The sequence below is a fragment of the Protopterus annectens genome, chromosome 13.part0, assembly GCF_019279795.1.
Source record: "Protopterus annectens isolate FY-2018-M chromosome 13.part0, PAN1.0, whole genome shotgun sequence".
NCBI classification, from domain to species: Eukaryota; Metazoa; Chordata; order Ceratodontiformes; family Protopteridae; genus Protopterus; species Protopterus annectens.
Window position 1 is genome coordinate 467098536 of NC_056747.1, and position 22552 is coordinate 467121087.

Consider the following 22552-nt stretch of genomic DNA (forward strand, 5'->3'; position numbering starts at 1 on the left):
GCTTAAAACCAGACCTAACTTTGTCAGACATAATAATACATCCAGACACTCGCAGGTTATAAGAGAAAAAAAGAGAAGAGAATTTTTTTTTTTAAATAAAGAGAAAGGAAGGAAGAAAGAAATACCAGCGATAGTATTTAAGAAATAGGGTAGGGAGAAAGGCTGTACCACCAATGGTACCAAAACTACCAAAAGGTAAAAGGATGAAAGGGTTAGTGATAGATCACGAAATGTACAAAAATGTAAAAAGTAGAGAGAAAGAGTAGTACACTCAAAATACAAATGACTGTCAAATAGTCAAAAAAGTTGAACTTAGCTTGACAGCTAGCTTGAACACGGCTTTATAGTAATATGGCACATGAGATCTGATGTAACAAGGAGAAGGGTACTATGGGTAAAAGCTTAGCTCAAGAGTTTTTGACTGGCATGAGCTTGATATAAGGCCGGCTCAGTTCAGAGGATGGAACCAACATCCCATCACTGATGAAGGGAATGAAGATTAACATCATCAGATTAAATATGACAACTAAGGTAGTTCAAGAATTGAGGTTAGCACTAAAAACTAAGGACAACTACAAGTCTTTATTTTAAGAAACTAGGAAATAACACACAGTATTGCTCAAAAATTATTCAAGATGGTATCACTTACTCTGCCACAGTAGAAATTGTCAACATACTAGCTAACAAATTCAGTTCCAACTTCACCCAAGAAATGACTATTCATATCCCACCTATCCCAGATGACCTTAGCTTCCCCATCATTCCCAAAGATAATGTACTCAAGGGTCCTCTCAAAGACTCAAAATACTTTTTCCATGGGACCTATTAATTTACCTGGACTGTTTAATAGAATGCACTAAGCAATCCTTGGCAGAGACCCTCCTTAAATCATTTAACAAGAGTTTAGCCACTAGCTTTGCTCCTGGACTTTTGAAGAAAGCAGTGGTGATGCCACTTCACAAGGGTGGTCCCACCAGTGACCCCTAAAGTTACAGCACCATCAGCCTAAAGAGTATCATAAGCAAAGCCATGGAGCATATTGAAACTCACCTGATTAAGGTATTAAAAATCTCATCAGGCTAGACCTGCAGCAGCCTGACTAAGGGTAGATCCTGTCTAATGAATCTGGTTAACTACTTTGTAAGAGTAACAAGTTATTTTCAGTGGCCATGCTGTACATACAGCATATCTCAACCTGGCAAAGACCTTTGACACCACAACCCTTGAAAGCATAGCTGGCAAGTTAAATGCATTACACAAAGATCCCTATGTAATAAGATGGATAGCAAATTGGCTCAATGACAGAACCCATACAGTGTGGGTACCAGTTGCCACATCAAAGGGTATGAAGATAAACAGTACTTTGTGTTGAGACCCCTTTTTGACATTTACATGTCTAATCTCCAGACCACAAACAAAGACATCTGGCTAACCAGTTTCACATGACTACAGAATTGGAGTCACTATCAAATTATCCTCTCTCATTTAAGCCCTACAACAAGAACTTATACTTACAAACACCTGGTGTGCTAAAAATGACAAATTAAAAGCTAAAAAGCTATACAGTAATATTTGCTAAACCATCTCCCACCTCCAACATAACACAGACTATACCCCACTTCGGAATGAGAAATTTGGTAAAAGACCTTCATACTTGGGTTGATAACTCCTTCTCCTTTGATTATCACATGATGAGAGTAGTCAAGTCGTCCTTTAACATACTGTAAAGTACAGTTGTGTATACCTACCATAAATGTAGATGTTCGAGTGTCTTCACTGTTGCAGTCATAACTGTAGGTTACTCCTGCCGGCAGGCAGCCCAAGGTCGGCCAGAATATCAAAGTCTGGGTCCGGCGTCAGCTGTTTCAGCAAGTACCCTGACGTCAGAACGCATGGGTATAAAGCTGACAGCCGATGCCATCTTCTCCAGCCTTTCTTGCCCCTGATATCAGAAGCCCCCATAAAACCAAAAGGTGTCCCAAGGGAAACACAAATACACCAGAAAGGTAGTGGAAAAGGAAACACAGTAAGCAAAAAGAAACAAGAGGGGTCTGGAGGGAGGGAAACACCGACTGCAACAGTGAAGACACTCTAACATCTACATTTATGGTAGGTATACACAACTGTACTATGTTCATCATGTTTCACTGTTGCAGTCATAACTGTAGGGTAGAATCCCAAAGCAGAGAACACGGGAGGAGGTTATGAAGAAGAAGGAGCAGCTAGAAGACCCTGCAAGACAGCAAAGGCAAAGCCTGCCCTAGACTTAGAGTACAAAGGGAGGTTATAGTGCTTGGAAAAAGTATGCACAGAGGTCCAAGTGGCAGCCTCCAGAATGTCCTTGGTAGGAACTCCTCTGAGAAAGGCTGCTGAAGTGGCAGCTGCTCTAGTAGAATGAGTCCTGACGGTACCTGGAATCAGTTTTCCATAAAGAGAGTAACAATATCTTATTCCATGAGCAATCCATTTGGAAATAGTTTGCTTAGAAATAGCTTTACCTAGAGAACTGGAAGAAAATGAGATAAGCAATTGATCTGATTTTCTGAAACTTTTAGTCTTGTCCAGGTAAAAACATAGTTGCCTGTGTACGTCCAATGAATGCAAAATCCTTTCCCCCTTATTTTGGGGTTTTGGAAAAAAGGTAGGAAGGTGAATAGTCTGATTTAGAGCCACTCTAGAAAAGTACAGTTTTGTACCTACCATAAATGTAGATGTTCGAGGATCCACATTGCTGCAGTCCTAACCATTGGGTAGTCCGCTGTCCCAGTCGGCCCGAATACCAAAGTATATGGCTGACGTCGGTCAAGGCGCATTAGTCTGACGTCAGGACGTCAGGGTACTAATGCGCATGACCGACGTCATATCCTCAGTCTTTTCTTGCCCCAGATGTCAGAAGACCCTAAAAAGACAAGGCCAAAACCAAAAACACCAAACACTCCTGCACCAAAAATATGTACAATATATACAAAATTACAAGAGTATAACCTCACCCACACAACCACCCCTAAACACAGAGGGGAAGGAGGGAGGTAATGGACTGCAGCAATGTGGATCCTCGAACATCTACATTTATGGTAGGTACAAAACTGTACTATGTTCTTCATTCCACATTGCTGCAGTCCTAACCATTGGGTAGAATCCCAAAGCAGAGGTAAGGGAGGCTGGCAAATCATAAGGAAGCAGGAGCTGTCAACATGCCTTGCAAAATAGCTGTGGCAAAACCAGCCCTAGATTTAGAGTAGAGAGGAAGGTGGTAATGCTTAGAGAAAGTATGCACTGAACTCCAAGTAGCTGCCTCCAAAATATCCTTAGTTGCCACCCCCCTTAGAAATGCTGTTGAAGTGGCAGTAGCCCTAGTGGAATGAGGCCTAATCCCAGCTGGAATCTCCTTGCCATGATGGGAATAACAAAATGCAATGCAAAACCCAATCCACTTAGAAATAGTTTGTTTTGACACAGGCTTGCCCTGAGAACTCAAAGCAAAAGAAACAAACAACTGCTGAGACTGCCTAAAATCCTTGGTCCTGCTTTAATAACGCAACTGCCTGTGTACATCTAAAGTGTGCAAAATCTTTTCCCCCTTATTTTGGGGATCTGCATAGAAAGTAGGCAAATGAATAGTTTGGTTTAAAGCCACACTAGAAACCACCTTAGGCATAAAAGAAGGATTAGTACGTAATGATACCCTATCCTTATGTAAAATCAAAAAAGGCTCTACCGCCATAAGGGCCTGCAATTCAGAAACCCTTCTTGCAGAAGTAATGGCCAACAAAAAAGCAGTCTTCCATGACAAGTATTTCAATTCAGCAGTAGCCGCAGGCTCAAAAGGTTGTAGAGTAAGTTTCTCCAACACAAAATTGAGATCCCAAGCAGGAGTAGGAGCTCTCGGGGGTCTTATATTCTTTGCCCTCTAAGAAATTGCTTGAACAAAGGATGAAAACAATGGTGGGTCACAATCATAGTGAGCTGAAATTGCTGCAGCATGAATCTTAATGGAAGAGAAAGACAAACCTTTGTCCAATAACTCAGTAAGATATTGAAGAGCCACACTCAAATTAGGCTCAGAAATCTCCAAATTCTTTGCTGCACTCCAAAATAAAAATCTCTTCCATTTTTCTGCGTACACTTTCCTTGTACTAGGTCTTCTGGCTTCCATAATCACATTTAAAACTTGTTGAGGAAGTTGAGACCTGCTGTGTTTCAAAACAGAATATGCCAGGCTGTTAGATGAAGAGAGTGAAGCTTGACATTGAGCAGGTGACCGTCCCTCTGAGACAACAGGTGTGGAATCAAAGGTAAAGGCCATGGAGGCTTCCTTACCAGACTCCTCAGTAATGGGTACCAGTGTTGCCGAGGCAATCTGGAGCTACTAAAATCATCCTTGGCTTGTCTTGTCTGACCTTTAGGAGCACCTTTGGGAGAAGAGGCAGAGGTGGAAAGGCATACACATGAAGATTTCTCCAACTGAAAGAAAGAGCATCCACTTTCCAAGCTGTGTGATGAAACCTCTTTGTGCAAAACTTTGGCAGCTGGTGGTTTAGTGGAGAAGCGAACAGATCTATGTCTGGAGTTCCCCATGACACTGTCAATTTCCGAAATACATGAAGATCCAGTTTCCACGCGTGGGGATCCATGATTTGTCTGCTTAACACATCTGCTAAGGAGTTCTGTGCTCCCGGCAGAAACCTTGCCTGAAGAGTTAGTTGCAAGCTGAGCGCAGTCTCCCATAAAATCATTGCTTGCCTGCACAACGGGTAAGAATGTGTTCCCCCTTGTTTGTTGATGTACCACATGACAGTTGTGTTGTCTGTTAGAATCAACACCTGCCCTGGAAGAAGTAACTCCTTGAAAGCCATTAATGCAAACTGGACTGCTAACATCTCCTTCATGTTGATATGTAGATGCTGTAGTCTGGCAGGCCACTTGTCTTGTATCCACTTTCCATTTAGATGAGCTCCCCAAGCAATGTCTGAGGCATCTGTCGTTAGAATCTGACTCGCCTCTGGCCGGGTCACAGAGAGTCCCTTGTTTAGGTGACATTCCTGAGCCCACCACAAAAATTCCTGTTGAATGCAAGGTATTATTTGAATGACAGTGTCCAAATCCTGGCAGTGCTGTGTCCATACATTTTGAGATACCATTGCAGCTTCCTCATATGCAGTTTGGCATTGGGAAGCACCAGAATACAAGATGCCATGAACCCTAAGGCTTGAAGGACTGTCCTTGCAGTCAGCCCGGACTGAAGAGATAGTTGATGGAAGTAAATGGAAAGATTCTTTTGTTTGTCCGGGGTTAAAAGGCCATCTGGGCTGCTGTATTCAGTCTCACACCCAGAAAGCACATGTCTTGAGAGGGTACTAGACTGGACTTTATTTCGTTCACAGAATACCCTAGGCATCTTAGCACTGCTATCACATATTCCAAATGCTGTAAAGGTCTTCTTTTTCTTGAGCCAGAATCAGGCAGTCGTCCAAGTAAGGATAGATTTGAATTCCTTTTAGCCTGAAGTAAGCTATCACTGGAGCCAGAACCTTTGTGAATACTCTGGGCAGTAGATAAGCCAAAGGGCAATGCAGAGAACTGATAATGGGAATTTCCAGCTCGAACGCTGATACTTCCTGCAACTTAGTCTGATAGGCACATGAAGGTAAGCCTCCTTGAGATCTAAAGTTACCATCCAGTGATCTTTGCCCAGCAGAGGTAAAAGCTGTTGTAACGTCAACATTTTGAACTTGGGAATGTCCAGATAAGTGTTGAGGATAGATAAATCCAAAATTGGTCTCCATGTGTTCCCCTTCTTTGGTACTAGGAACAGGCGAGAATAAAATCCTAGGCCCCTTTCTGGCACAGGAACTGGCTGAATGGCCCCTATTTGGAGTAACAGAGAAATTTGCTTGTGAGCCTCTTTTCTTTGTAGAGGAGGAATGTCTGGCATGCCTTTGAAAGGAGGCAAGGTATGGAAATAAAACCTGTAACCGTGGTGAATGATATCCAAAACCCATCTGTCTTGGGTAATTAAATCCCAATTTTCTTTGAAAAGAGCCAACCTTCCTCCCAAAGGTGCTGCCAGGCGAGAACGTGCTGGCAGCTGAAAAGGCAGGTCATTGGGTCTGTTTACGAAAGGACTGACCCCTGCCCTCACCAGAAGTCTGAGCAGGTGAACTCCCTGTTCTAGGCCTAAAAGAACCTTGAGCTCTGCCCCTACCACGCCTAGACCTACCCCTAGACTGGGAATCATAAGCAGGATATGTCCATCCCTTAGTAGGCCAATTTCTACTAAACTTGGAGGCTGCACCTGCAAAAATCTTTAACAGTTTGCATAGACTTAGCCTTGTCCTCCATTTTCTTTAAAACTGCTTCCACAGGCGAACCAAACAAGACGTCAGACTGTAAAGGAGCATCCAAAATCCGTGTCTTAACATGCTCAGCTAAATTCTGATCCCTCAACCAGGCGTGCCTACGAAGAACAGAACCAGTGGCAGCCACCCTCGAGGAGGCCTGCACAGCATCAAAACCACATTGCAAGGAATGCTTACCCACCTGTTCAGACACATGAACTAAATCCTGCAACTCTTTACACTCAATACCTTCCGCCAGAGCATCCACCTTAGACTTCAATTGTGAAAGGAGATAATTTTGATATTTTAACATGTGAAACTGGCAATTCAACGCCCTCATGGCTAAAGTGGAAGAAGTATACACTTTCTTTCCCCATCTATCCAAAGCCCTTGCCTCTTTATCAGGAGGAACAGGATTTTTAACAACAGAAGCCTTAACACCTTTAGGCCCCTGAGAGACAGTTTCGGGTCTGCCCTAGGACTCTTAAAAGATACTTATGAGCTTCAGGCACCCTATAGTACCTATCCGGTTTAACTGGGGCAGGAGGCAAAGAATCAGGGTTCAGGAAGCCTCTGCAAAACATCTTCCACCACATTCAGAACAGGAGGTATAGCTAAAGGCCTATGCTGGGGTAAAACAAGAATTCCCTAAGCCTCTTCCTGGAATCAGAGAAATCTTGACCTTCCCATTTAAAATGCTCCCTCATGGAATGCAGAGTCTCTGAAAATGAAAAATCCTCAGGAGGAGAAGCTGAAGGAGTAGAATCATCCACATCAGAATCAGAATAAGGAGGATACTCCTGCAAGTCTTCAGCCGAAGACTCAGAAGCCTCCGAACACTGCTCAAAACTCTCAAACTCAGGTTCCACCCTAGGCCTCTTATCAGGAGGGGGCATAGAACCTCTAATCATAGTAATCAAATCCTCTGCCATTTTAAGCATATGTTTCTTAGGCAAAGATCCTGAAGAGCTAGGAGAAACGCCCACTGAAGTTAAACCTGGCCTCCCTCTCTAAGAAGCCTTGGAAACAGAAGGGAGGCTCTAACCACCTTAGGAAGAGGGAAGAACAGCCACCTGAGAAGCCCCTTCAGCCTGGCCTACCTCCTGAGAGGACACATCCTGTAACAGTAAAGTCTCTCCCTGAGACTCCAAAGAAACTCCTGGCAGAACCTCCGGCTCCACTGAGCCTTCTAAAGAACCGACGCCCGGGACTGTCGGTTCTTCCTCTAGGCTTTGCTGCTTTGTCCTTGCGCTTTTTGGGCGAAGCGGGCGTCGGAGCATCCGACGGCATTTTATAATTACAACGCTTCCCAAAAACTAACCTGGCACAGTCTAACCTTCTCTTAATAGTGCGTTTGTTAAATCTAGCACAAGAGCAGCATCCAACAACGTCGTGCTCAGGCCCTAAACAAGGTATACACAAGGTATGGTAATCCCTATGAGGTATCTGTTTCCCACAAGAAATACAGTTATTCACTTTTTCTGACATCCGGTTAAATACTGAGGCAAGAAAAAACCAAAATATTCCCCAACGGGGTACTTAGCCAACTTTGATTCGGTCTGAAACTCCGACTTCAGAAAATTTCAGAACGCCAACCTGCACTCGCAAAACTGCTTCTGCATCGGACCATGCGGCAAAAAAGACTGAGGATATGATGTCGGTCATGCGCATTAGTACCCTGACGTCAGACTAATGCGCCTTGACCGACGTCAGCCATATACTTTGGTATTCGGGCCGACTGGGACAGCGGACTACCCAATGGTTAGGACTGCAGCAATGTGGAATGAAGAACATCTACCTTAGGCATAAAAGTAGGATTGGTCCTCAAGGAAACCTGATGGAAGATGAGGTATGGTTCCACGGCCATGAGGGCTTGTACCTCAGACACCCTTCTGGCAGAAGTCAAGGCCAACAAGATAGCTGTCTTCCAGGATAAGAACTTAATATCCGCAGAGGCAGCAGGCTCAAAAGGAGGTAAAGTAAGCTTTTCCAAGACATAGTTGAGATCCCAAGGAGGGACAGGAGGAGATCTAGGAGGTCTTAAATTCATAGCTCCTCTCAGAAATTGTCTAACCAGCTGGTGGGAAAAAATGGGAGGATCACAATTGAAATGAGCCAAAATAGCAGAAGCATGAATTTTAATGGAAGAAAAGGAAAGACCTTTAATCAAAAGATCTGAGAGATAAAGTAAAATAGAGGGAATATCAGGTATAGAAGGATCAGAGCCACGATCCTGCATCCAAATACAAAATCTTTTCCATTTAGAAGCATAAGATTTCCTTGTACTAGGACGCCTGGCTTCCAAAAGAATATCCAAAACTTGTGTAGGAAGAGAAGAAGGAATCAATTGCCTTTGATGAGCCAAGCTGCCAGGCAGAGAGTCTTGATTTGAGAGTGAAATACCTGACCCTGATGCTGGGACAGTAGAGAGTGGGTCAGAGGAAGACTCCAAGGAGGTTCCGAGCAAAGGTGCAGTAGAGTAGGGTACCAAAACTGACAAGGCCAATTTGGAGCTATCAAAATGATCAGTCTGGGTTTGTCCAGCTTTATCTTTAGCAATACCCGAGGCAGAAGAGGAAGAGGAGGGAAGGCATATCCCGAAAGATTCCTCCAGCTGAAGGACAGGGCATCCACTTTCCAAGCTGTCTTGTGGAAGGACCTGGTGCAAAAGAGGCAACTGATGGTTGAGATGGGATGCAAATAGATCTATCTGAGGACAGCCCCAAACTGCAGTTATCTTGCTGAATAAGTTGGGATCCAACATCCATTTGTGGGGGTCCAAAATGTTTCTGCTTAAGCTGTCTGCTAAGAGATTCTGATTTCCTGGAATGAACTGTGCCTGAAGAACCAGATTCAAATTTAGAGCTGTGTCCCATATAGTCATGGCAAGTCTGCAAAGGGGGTAAGAGTGAGAGCCCCCTTGCTTGTTTATGTACCACATGACTGTGGTATTGTCTGTTCAAATTAGCAGAGGTCCTGGCTTTAGAAGAGTCCAAAAGAGCTCCCAAGAAGGTCATTCGATGAGAAGGAATCAAATGTGACTTTTTTTGTGTTCACTGAGAATTCCAGTAGTAGGAGAAGACGTTGAACGAAATGCAGGTGTTGAAGTAAAAGGTCTTTGCTGTCTGCCTGAATTAGACAGTCATCCAGATAGGGGTAAATCTGAATCCCCTGAAGTCTACAGTAAGCTACTACTGGAGCCAGGCATTAGGTAAAAACTCTGGGCGCAGTAGATAAGCCAAATGGCAGTACAGAGAATTGGAAGTGTCTCGAGCCTGCCTTGAATCTGAGGTACTTTCTGCAATGATGCCGTATGGGGACGTGTAAGTAAGCCTCTTTTAAGTCCAATGTTACCATCCAAGCATCTTGTGAGAGCATTGGAAGAAGTTGTTGAAGTGTAAGCATCTTGAATTTTGGAATTTCCAAAAAGGTGTTTAATATTGAGAGGTCCAGAATAGGTCTCCAGGAGTTTTGTTTTCTTGGGACCAGAAAAGTCTCGGTAAAACCTTTCCCCACCTCTAGAGGTGGAACAGGTTCTATGGCTCTTAAGGCTAATAAAGCGTCCACTTGATTTAAGGCCTCTGTCCATTGATGTTTTGGCAGATCTGGCCAGCCGGAAGGCCTTGGCAGAGTGTAAAAGTGGAATCTGTAGCCTTTCAAAATCACGTCTAACACCCATTTGTCCTGGGTAATGCGAGTCCAATTTTGGTAAAAAAGAGAAAGTTTTCCTCCGAGAGGGGCATCCAGGGAAGGAGGACCTGAAGCCCAACAGAGGGAGTCATTGAGTCTGCTTTCTTTGGGTTTGAGATCTGTCTTCTCCCCTTCTAGGTGAAGAAGCAGTCCACTGTCTAGATCTGCAAGAGGCCTGAGCCTGCGCCCGACCTCTGGAGTGTCTATATCTTCCCCTTTGAGGCCTGTCAGAGGTGGGAAAAGACCAATTTTTGGAGGGCCAATTTCTGGAAAATCTAGGAGGTTGTACTTGCAAAAAATCTTTTACAGTCTGCATAGACTTCGCTTTTTCTTCCATCTTTTTAATAACCTCCTTAGCCTTAGACCCAAATAAGACATCATGCTGAACAGGGGCATCTAGCAATTTTGCCTTAACTTGTTCAGGTAAATTCTGCTCACAAAGCCAAGCATGTCTCCTGATAACAGTACCAGAGGCAGCCACCCTGCAAGAAGTCTCTAAGGCATCAAAACCACAATGTAAACTATGTTTGCTAACTTGTTCAGTTGCATGCAACACATCCTGTAATTCCTTGTCCTCAGCACATGCAGGAAAGGTAGAAATCCTTTGTTTTAAAACAGATAAAAGAAACTGTTGATACTTAAACATGTGAAACTGGCAATTTAAAGCTCTAATAGAAAGGGTAGCAGAAGTATAAACCTTTTTGCCCCACCTGTCCAAGGCACGAGAATCCTTTTCAGAGGGGATAGGATTCTTAGAGGAGGCGGCCTTAGCAGCCTTGGAACCATGCAAAATAGTTTCACGATCAGCAGAAGGGTTCTTGAATAAGAATTGATGGGAATCAGGGACCCTGTAAAATCTATCAGGCTTAGAAGGAGCAGGCGGCATGGAATCAGTATTCAAGTTAGCTTCAGAGAAGGCATCATCCACAATGTCAAGTACAGGAGGAATAGCTAAAGGCCTGTGCTGAGGGAGAAGAAGAAATTCCCTGAGTCTCTTTTTGGAAGCAGAATAATCCTGACCTTCCCAATGAAAATGCTCCCTCATCTCATGCAAGGTTTCCCCAAAAGAGAAATCTTCAGGGGGAGAGGCAGAGGGAACAGAATCCTCTGCATCCGAATCCTCATAAGGAGGAAGAGAGTAATCCTGATCAGAGGAAGAAACATTAGATACAGAAGCCTGATCAGAGGAATCATAAGGAATATCCTGTCTAGGCCTTTTCTCAGGAGGAGGGTGAGAGCCCCTAATCATAGTTAATAAATCCTCAGCCATCCGTAGTAATTGCTTCTGAGTCTTAGGAGCTGAATCCGAAGAAGCTTAAGCAGAAAGTCTGGGTTTAACAGGAGTCTTTGACTTAGCCTTTGTCTTTGTGGAAATAGTAATGTGTGAAGGCCTGAAGACCCCCTCAGAAGCCGATACCTGCACAGCGGTTCCGGACCCATCTGAAGGAGCGACGTCCGAAGGTCCTGCAGCAGACAAATTACTAGGCCTAGATGGCTCCCCATGGGAGTCCGTGTCGGCCATCGGTTCTGAAGTGGCGGACGACAGGGGCTGCAAAAGCGCCTCACTGATGACTGCCGAACCCGAAGCTGGCTCCGGCTGCAAAGTATCCTGTTTGGACCTCGGAGGCCTGTCCTTGTCTTTGCGTTTCTTCTGTATTCCGGTAGTCGGTAAAGTATCCGACGACATTCTATAATTAAATCGTCTACCGAAGTAATTCAAGGCCCAATCGTACCTACGCTTGATAGTGCGAGAATTAAACCTGGCACAGAACCGAAAGCAAGAAACGTCGTGGTCAGGGCCCAAGCAAGGTAGACAGTAAGAGTGGAAATCTTTATGAGGTATTTGTTTTCCACACGATACACAATTATTAACTTTTTCTGACATCGGAGGAGCAAGAAAAAGGTTTCCCCAACGGGGTACTTAGCTTTGAGAAGAGAAGTAGAAAACTTCGGACCGACGACAATCACACCACGTTGTCTTGAAAACGCCAACCAACAACTAGCGAACTGCTTTGCACCGCATGGCAAGAAAGACTGGAGAAGATGGCGTTGGCTGTCAGCTTTATACCCATGCGTTCTGACATCAGGGTACTTGCTGAAACAGCCGACGCCGGACCCAGACTTTGATATTCTGGCCGACCTTGGGCTGCCTGCCGGCAGGAGTACCCTACAGTTATGACTGCAACAGTGAAACACGATGAACATCTAATCACAAAGTGGATATCTTCTAAATCCATACAGGTCATTGGACCATTATATTTAGCAATGATTAGGCCAATGATTAAATACAGTCTCTCTGGGATTTACCTCACAAAACATATACAACTAGAAAGACCCCAGCGGTGGCAACTCTATATCCATCATATACTTTAAAAAGCTCAAATAATTGGTCTGAAGATATTAACATTTAACATCCTCATCTCAAATTTTATACATAACTACAATATAATACAATATAAATAATTTCAACAAAACTGTCAATTCATTGCTCATACAACAGTGTGAAATATCACCCTAAACAAAAATGAATCACGAGAATAAGTGAAGGGGATGAGTGGAGTCTCCAATTTCAAAAGACAGTGATAACTGATAAAATCCTAATTAAATCATGGTTACTAGCCCATTCTGTTGACCATTTTGCCATTCATAACCTAAGCCATTCCTTGACCTATAAATTGAAACCAAAGAAATTATATTTAGTTATCTCTATGCAAACTTACCTCTTTCAGGTTTCCAGTTTCTTGGCTAGATGTTTCTTCTATTTTCCTGCGCTCCACATGAGATTTCTCCAACTCTCCACGGAGTTGCTTTAGCTCTTCCTTTGCCAAAATAATGCAGGACGACTCAGTCTTCTGTCCTCGTTCTTTTTCTACTTCATTCTTTAATTTTTCCACTTCAGCTGAGTATAATGCATTTAATGATGCCAGCTTTTCCAATAAATTCTTCTTTTCTTTTGCCTTTTTTGGAAAGACAAACATTTTAAAAATGAAAACTTCCACATCCTCTCTCCCACACATTATTTCAGTCTCATCTAAGGTGAACTTTGAACTTTTGATTAGTATTCTCTCAAACTGATTTAAAGCTTTGTCAAATATTTTAATTCAACATGTAAATCTTATTGTGTGCTACTTTTTCATTCTACCAGTTTTTGTATATTTGACATTTATTTTCATTCCAGATTAACTAAGATACAGTTAATACACAGTCTTTGTTATGGATAAACTCAATAGGAAGAGTACAGTAGGCTGCTTATTTTTAAAATTAGTATACCTGTATTCCAAAAGAATAGCAGTGATATTGTTAAATCAGTGGCTGCTTATTTTTAAAATTGCTATACCTGTATTCGAAAAGAATAAGTGATCTTGTTAAATCAGTGAACAGTCAATTTACTACAAATAAAAAAAATGAGTACAGCAGCTTTGAAGGATACCTGTCAACTGCTCCAGATTTTTGCCTCATATTTTTTGTCTGCTCCACATAAAAAAATGTGATTTTTCTGGTAAATCAGTGAGAACTGAATTCACTAAATAATGACAGGTATTTGGAGTTTCAGACTTCATACTTCATATCCTTCAGAAAATGCATGGTGGTAAAACTTTTTATTCAAGCAACTTCCTAAAATTATTAGAGCAATATTTAAAAAATGTCCCTATTTTTGGGACTTTGTCCCCCCATTAATTTTGGTTTTGTCCAGATTTTTTGTGCTAAGAGGTTGAGAGCTATGCTTTGAAGTCTCTGGATATCTCTCACCACACACTGCCTCACATGGCCAAGGACACCACAAGCAGTATTAAATTACACTCACGAATTGTTAAGACCAATGTGTACTAAGCCTTTCAACATTTCCACTTGTACTGTAATCTACTTTCCCTACCTTTGTAAACGGTACTGATGATTGCTGTGTTGAATATGAGCACTGCAATAAGTCTGCAGAATACCAGGCCTTCAGTAAAGAACCAATCAAAAACCTGCACTGTGACAAACTCCTGACACTAGCAGGTTAACCACCTATCTACTTTGATTGCTTCTAGTGAGGCCATGGATCCTGCAGGCAGTTAGTCTGACTTATCCAAGAGGTTCTCCATTTCGGCATCCTTTTTCAAAAAGGAAAACTCCACCCTAGAATGAAAAGATCTGTTTTTTTTTTCACACACTGTTTCCTAACCTATTTTAACACCTCAAAATCACTCGAGTGCTATGTAATTTCAGCCTGTTTTCCACAACATGGCTACCAATGGGGCTCTGTATCAGTGTGATCTTGTTCTCAACCCTTTCTCTTTCCCATAATGCTTTGTATGACTCATGCCAGACATAAGGAAGTAACTGTGAATTCCCATGTCATTGATATATAATGGAATTTATGTGAGTCACTGTCATCTTCTATACTTTCTGCAAAATAACTGCTTTTCTGTCTTTAATCACTATCATTTATGTTTGGCTCAGAGCTTGCTTTAAACTATACTTAGAAGTTATTCAGCTACAGTCAGAAAAGCAGCTAAATTACAGGCCTAAGTTCAGGGTTTTCTTTTGCAATCCAAGAGGAATTGACAGCGCCCCCCCCCCCCCCACTACTGCGCAGGTGTTAAAATTGTCACTGCACTGAGACACCCTTGCAGAATCAAGTGCAATTAACAGCTCATAATGGATAGGAAGCGACTTACAATATAAATCTCTTCCACTCTGCCGGCAGTAGGAAGATCTACTTATTTACTTAAATAGTTTCATTATTTTTTTCTGGGTCCAAATAGCAGAAATTGCTTGATTATTTTGGTTTATTTTATTACTAGTAACAATTGATTTACTGCTTACTATATCTACAACACAATATTGCTGTAACTTAATGTACTAAAAATTATCTCTGTCCCACAGTCCATGCCGTGCAACAATTTTTTTCAGGGGAGTGGCTACTGAATATTTTAGGAAATTTTATATTACTTGCATTAGTTATATAACTAATACATTATTTTTAAATTTATTGTGCTGTTCTCAAATTCAACAAAAACTATTAAGCAATTCTCTATTCCTTGTCCTAACATCAGTAATTTCTCTTTGAGGCACTAGTCTTTGTGCATTTTTAGTTGGTTATATTGTTAGCTGCACTGCATGGACTGTGGAACAGAAATACTTTTCAGTACATAATTTTACCGTGCCAATATCGTAGAGTCAGGTTTGCCAAATTAGTGTTTTGCTGCAATTTAACAAATCTGGAGATGACTAGAATGTCAGGAAATTACAGAAAAAAAAAACATGCCACAAGACAGGTGTCCCTCAGAAAAAAGTTAAGTTAGGCAAACTTAAGTTACAATAATATTGTGTTGCAGATAGAGTGAGGGGTAAATCAGTTGTTACGATTAATAAACCAGAGTGATTATGAGGTGTTAAGATAGGTCAGGGAACAAAGATAGACTGCAAAAAAAGATTTTTTAGTTCTAAGGTGTTTTCCTTTAAATGTTTCAGCTGGCACAAAACTTAAATATGCTGGACTGTTACGAACACCTTTTGTCAGGGCGACAGCATACTTACTATAACTTTAATACTGAACCACAAGTAAAATCCTGCAGAAAAGTGAAAATTACCCACTTTCCATAAAGTCTAACCATCTTGGAAAATCTTCACTATTCAGTCTTAAACATCAGGCTAAAAAGGATAAGATGAAGATATAAAAGGATAACCATTGACAAGTCTATTCCAGGATAGTGTGGGACCATGCCATTTGCTCAATTAATCGCTCCACCTGCCTATGCTGCCTTTGTAACATGGGCTTGAATTATTTTATTTGAAGAATAGCACAGTTGTGTAAAGTAAACTTACTGTACTGGTAGCTGGTTGAATAAATCACTGTTGCTTAAGCTATCTGGGACACATCATGCCAAGACTTGGACAAACTATGTAGCTTCCAAAACCTTTAAAGCACCTTCAAACAAGGTCTAACCACTGTTCATGTGAAGGCTGTCAATATAAATAAAAAAAGCTAGGGTGGCAAAAGTTCAGAAAGTTCTTGTCTTAGAATAGGGAAGCTAGATTCCTGTCAGGTACTGATAAAAATTATAAAAAAATCCCCTCATCCTGACAGAAATACATCAAACAAAGGGGATGGAGGGAGAATACTGCTACTGCAACAGTGATCTTGTTGAACATCTGATGTTATGGCATGTTTGTTTAAATCACTGCTGCAGTAGCTTAAGCTGTCTTGGATGAATACCATGTCTTAGAAAGAAGGGAGGTGAAAGACAGATCAGAGTCCATGAACCCAATGAGGATAGCTCTAGTACAGCCTGCAAACAAAAAAGAATCCAGTGCTCAGTGAAGATGTATACATAGACCAAGAACATTTCCCAGAGTTCATCCCTTTCCAAAAAGCCTCCTGTCATCCTGGGTTTTAACACAGAAATAACATCACGCACAAAAAGGAATCTTTTACAAAACAAATGCAAACTTTCCTGGAGGGTTGGAGAAAATTGTCTTCTGAAGACTTGTTTCTAACCTTAGAAGAACATTCAACATTTCCCATAGAGATAATCAGAAACTCTGGCTGAAAACAGATTAAAGAGTATTAAAGTGCTTGAACCCAAGCACCACTGCAATGCACACTACTAGAAAAATACACGTCCATACTAAAGGGTATGCACAGTATTGTAACAAAGCAAACATAACAGATAAACTGACTAATGGACAATTACAGACAATTAAAATATGTAAACTTTCAGGGACCTTTTAATAAAACTGGCTGGTGTGGGGACTTTTACCTATATGGGAAGAAAGCTTCAGAGATGACGTGCTTCACAGCAAAAAAAATAAATCACTGCAAGTCTGTGTACACACTGAAAAATTCTAACAATCCCAAGAATAATGAACATAAAGTCTGAACAGGGCTACAGTACATCAGGAGTTCTTTCTGATAAGAAGAAAGTACAGTCTCTCTCTCTAATGTTGCAGTATTCTTCATCATAGGGATCTCCTGCCAAGGATAACCCAACATCTGATCAATATAACAAAACCTTTACATCTTGTATGCACCACACATCACACACATGCTCAGTGTACAGGACGTTGGGCATAAAGGTGACATATAGACACAGTTATTCAGAACTGAATTATCCTAGAAGAGAACAGTCTCCATAGGACAAAGCATGCTATGCACAACCAGGTGGAGAAAATGCAGACAGAAGAGGGGAGCCCTCGGGTAGGAGGGGAAACAAATCAAAGCACCCCCAAAAAGGGGGGGGGTTAGGGAGGGACCAAATACTGCAACAGTGAAGAGAATGACCTCTACAGTTATGGTAAGATTTTACACAACTGTACTATGTCCTTCTATGTCACTGTTGCAGTAGTCTTCACCACATAGAAGAGTATAAAAGCTCAAGAAAAGAAGTGGGAGGAAGAAGGCTGGGAACAGCCCTCAACAAAGGCATGCTCGATGGTCCCAGCAAAACCTGCTTTGGAGCTAGTAACAATATACAATTTATAATGTTTAGTAAAAGTATGTACCGAAGACCAAGTAGCAGCTTCAGTGAGGGAATTGGTGTCCAAACCCTTGAAGAAGGCACCAGAAGAGGCAACAGCACTAGTGGAATGGGATCTAACAGAAGTAGAAAAACACCATGACAACAACAAAAGGAAATGGCCTTAGATATCCAGAAGGAGATGGTTTGCTTAAAAAAAGCCAAACAATGTCCTGGGATGAACAGAATCAAAAAGCTGGTCAGACTTATCAAAGGCCTTGGTTTTATCCAAATACCCAAGCTCTCTACGCAAATCTAAGGTGTGCAGGACCCTCTAACTAGTAGACTTTAAGGAGAAGGAAAAAAGGAAGGGAGGTGTACTGCCTGATTCAAGGACAACTCATTAACAATGCTGGGCATAAACGTTCGATTCTCAGAGCGTCTTCTGTGTGTCGACATGCTTGAATGGGTGTTCCTTCATTGAAGGTTGTGCGTTAGGCCTGGCAAACCAGCACATAAAAATCTACTGCCAATCATTAGCGGACCGGAGTTCCGCTGTGGCGACCCCTAACCGGGAAAAGCCGAAAGACAGTTTCGTATGAAGGGACACGGTCTCTGTGAAAAAACAAAAAAAGGAGGAATGGTCATAACAACCTAAAGCTCAGAAACCCGCTGAGCAGAAGTAAGAGCAAGCAATAAGACAGTCTTCCAGGTACAATGTTGCAGACAAGCTGAAACTGCAGGCTCAAAAGGAGCACAAGTCAATTTTTCCAGAACAAAATTAAGGTTCCAAAGAGGAGGAACAGTTTTCTTGGTGGCCTGAGATGCAGGAAACCTTTAAAGAACTGTTTGATCTCAAAAAGAGAAACCAGGAGGAGGATTCAAGGGCAGATAGGCAGAAATAGCAGACAAATGGCCTTTGCAGAAGAACAAGCCAAGCCAGACTGGAGCAACTCACACAAATAGGAGAGAACCAGAGGAAGCCCCAATGAGAAAGGGTCCTGGCTATGAGAAAGGTACCAGATAAAAAAATCTTTTGCATTTGGATATACAAGACTTTCTGTTTGGAGGTTTTCTTGCCTCCTGTAAAACCCTAAGCATGTCCTTAGAAAAAAGGTGCCCAAAAGGGATCAAAACCCTATCACCCACAATGTCAATTGTAGAGTAGACAAGTGAGGATGGATGATTGACCTCTTATCTTGTGTGAGGAGGTCCAATCAGTGAGGAAACTTGTGGTGATTGCCCCTGGCCAGACACACTAATAGGGGGAACCACTGCTGTCTTGGCCAAAATGGAGCCACTAGCAAGATTTCTTGGGAGTCCAACTGAATCTTTTACAGGACTACTGGAAGTAGAGGAAGTTGAGGGAAACGTAAGGAAACATCCCCTTCCAAGGAAAAAAAAAGGACAACCATCTTCCATGCCATGGCATTCTTGAACAGAAGAGAGGGAGCTTCCTGTTGAGAGGGGAGGCAAAAAGATCTACCTGAAGAATATAACACCAATGGACTATGTCCAGAAACACATCCATGTGAAGCATCCATTCATGAGCCTGTGTTTTGGATCTGCTCGAGGAGTCTGACACTTGATTGTGCTCTGAAGGAATGTACAAATGTCTAAAGAGTTAACTGATAACGGAGAATGAGATCCCGGGCCAGAACAGCCAGCCTGCAAAAAAGGTAAGACTTTGTGCTCCCTGCTTGCTGACATACCACATCACTGTGTACATTTTCAGGGGGCCTGGAGATAAGATGGGGTGAAAAGACTGAAGGGCCAAAATCAGAGCTCTAATCTCTTTGATGATGATATGGTTTGACTTATGATGGAGGGAGCAGAGACCTTGAAATTTCAGGTGACCACAGGAAGCCCCCACCTCATGTCTGAGGTGTTGATGAAGCAGATCTTGATGAGGAGCCAGAGGCTGAAAGCACAGATCTGGGCTGAGGATAACTTGCTGAATCCACCACTCAAATTTCCACTTGAGACAAGGAAGGACAGGTACTCTGAAATCCACAGGGTGGCAATGCTAAAGCCAAACTGACTTGAGGTACCACTGAAGCTTCCACATGTGCAATATGGCAAAATGCAGCATTGGGACAGAACAGGCCATGAATCCTAGGGCCCAAAGAAACTCTGACTGGAATGGCAGGCAGAGAAGAGGAGGCTGAAAGAAAGCTGTCAAGAGCAAAACCTCTGGAGCTGGAAGGGAGGCCAACATTTGCACTGCCTGAATTCTGCTTCCCAGATACACGACCCAGAGCCAGAGGCAGGACAGACTTTTTGGAAGTTGATAGTGAACCCCATACTTTGAAGGAGAGATATGGTGAACTCCAGAGCCTGTTATAGGCAACCGGGAGAAGGTGCATGAATCAACAGTTTGCCAAAATAAGAAAACATCTGAATGCCTTGGAACCTGCAAAGGCATTCGCAGGAGCTAGGCATTTTGTGAATACTCTTGGGGCAGTAGAGAGGCCAAACAGCAAAGCAGAGAACTAAAAATGAGAGGAAGAAACACAAACTTCCCATAAAGCGTGGTCAATAAGAATATTAAGGTAAGCATCCTTCAGATCCGAGGACACCAGAAAAGCCTTGGACAGCAACTGAGAAAACAGGGTTTGAAGAGAAAACATCTGAAAAGAAGCTACCTTGAGAAAGGTGTTGAGCTACAAGAGACCCAGAATAAGTCACCAAGTGCCCTCCTTTTGAGAAACCAGGAATATTCTGGAGTAAAATTCTTTTTCCTACTTGGGAAGGAGGGACAGCCTGAATAGACCCAAGAACCTCTGAGAAATGAGAAACTGCTCTTCAGGAGGTTGAGGAATCCCTGCAAAAAGAGGGATAGACTTCCACACCATGCATTAACCCTGATGGATGATGGACAGAACCCAAGAATCTGAGGTAATTAGAGTTTCCAGTTAGGAAGAGAGAGGAAGAGTCAAAGGGACACAGGAACCTGGCCAAGGGTGGGGAGGAAAAAATGTCAAAGAGAATCAGGTTTGTCAGATAAAGGAGGATTCCAGACCACAGCAACCTGAGAAGACTTAGAAGGAGGAGCTCACCTTCCTGCCTTTAGTGGCCTGATGAGGCTGCCTGTGAACAAAAGCAGACCTAGTGAGATATTTCCTCTGAAATTGAGGGATAGGGGACACAAAAATAGGTTTAAGATCCTGCAAAGCCTTAGCTTTTTATTGAAAAAACAAACATAGAAGCAGCAGCAGTCCCAAAGTGATTTTAATTATTCAAAGAAGCATCCAGCAAATTGGCCTTAATGTCTTCATGTAATGACTGCAGACAAAGACAAGGGTAAATGCCTCATGACAGACCCAAAGGCAGCAGCTCTGGAAGAGGCATCAGCAGTATCATAGCTGCACTTGAGAGTGGTGAGCCACCTGAGAGCAAGAACTAAAAAAAAAGCAGAAAACTTTCTTTCAAAATCACCATAGAGGTCAGAAATAACCTGACAAGCCTGGGCAATCAAGGCCAGAGCATATCTGGTCATGTGGGTCTAGTAATTGATGGCCCTAAAAGCCAGAATATATGCAGTATAGACCTTCTTTCCAATCCTCAACAGTGCTCTATTATCCTTAAATGAAGGCAGAAGCTTGGAAAAAGGCAAAAGCTTATAAGGCTTGTCAGAGGAGAATGACACCACAACAGGGTCAGCAGAAGGACACTGAAATAAGAACTGACAATTCTCATGAACTTTATAGAACCTGCCAGGTTACTTTGGAACAGGGGGCTAAGAATCAAGAGCCTTGGAGGTAGCTATAAAGGTGTCTAACAAAGCAGCCAACACAGGAAGATACTGCAGATGTTTTAGGAATGACCACCGGAAGCAGCTCACATCTCTTCTGGACATCAGACATGTGAGAAGAATCCCACTTAAAAGATTGCATTACTGTAGCTACTGTATCCCCAAAAGACAGCTACTCCAAAGGAGACTTCAGGCTAATGGAATACTCTTCATCAAAGCCATGAGCCAAAGGAGAAGGCATCTGGAAGAGTAAGACAAGGACCCTTCATCAGATTCTGAATACACATCTGAGGAAATAGGTTTCCTAGGCCTTTTGAAAGGAATTGAAGTCCAAGGGGAAATAGTGGCAGAAACCTCTTGGGAGGTTTCAGGGCCATTAAAGCATTAAACAGGCCCTGAGTAAATGCCTGCCATTCCTCTTGAGGGTCTTTGTAGAGAAGAATGTTTGGTCTTCTGTTTTTCTTGGTAGACACATCAGTCCTAAAGAAAAATAGAGATTTTGAAGCCTGATGGGATTCAGTAAGAGACCCCGGAACCTCTTCCCATACCAGAATCTGTGCAATCCCTCTAGGACTCTCTGAGATAATCAACCATAGTTCCCCCTTGATGTCTGGAGCAGACCCTTGCAAAGCTTCAGATGGCATGCAAAAGGAAGGCTACATGCGGGCCTCCAGTGAGGTTAAGGCAAAGTAATTTGAATTCAACAGATGGCCTACAGAGCTATCACCTGCCAAGAGAGAGACGTCTGCTGGAAGCTGGACAGTCAAAGAATCTGGCCACAATTTCTTGGTCATCTTCTTGCTTAATGGAAATTACCTCAGGGTTAATCAACTCTGCTATGCTGCCCTGGACTAACTGTTTAACTCTTTGGTTCTTGAGTTAGATGGCCAGGGAAGACAACCACCTTCTAACAGTCTTAGGAACAAATGCCTTACAACTACTACAGGAGGAATGGTTATGGGAAGCAGAAGTAAACAAAAAAAACACTCTGTTCAGAACGATCATTACAGGGAATATGTCTCCCACAGTGACATTGCCCCTTCTTGGATAACATGAACTCTAGGTAATCAAAGGAAAACAAAGCCAAAAGGAAAAAGGAAAAACAAACCCCAATGGGACACTTAACTGATGGCTAGATATTCAGCACAGCAAAGGGTGCTCAGACCGATGAGTGATGATGGCATGCAGACTGACAGCAAAGTAGTTCTGGGTAACTGCTCCATACATCACCTTTATGCCCAACATCCTGTATGGGAAGCATACATGTGAACCACTGCACATACAAGATCTAAAGAGTTTGGTATACTGTCCAGATATTGGCAGAGCAC

General features: G+C 42.5%; 1 protein-coding gene across 1 annotated transcript in view; it reads right to left on the reverse strand.

The window, feature by feature from the left end:
- Positions 1-22552, reverse strand: part of LOC122787918 (unconventional myosin-Vb-like) — a gene marked incomplete at its 5' end in the record, with an annotated part of 1807467 nt that overhangs the window by 936657 nt on the left and 848258 nt on the right. The window contains one exon of the mRNA XM_044054844.1: positions 12749-12985. Within this exon, the coding sequence (XP_043910779.1) occupies positions 12749-12985 (237 nt within the window). The remainder of the gene's footprint in view (positions 1-12748; positions 12986-22552) is intronic.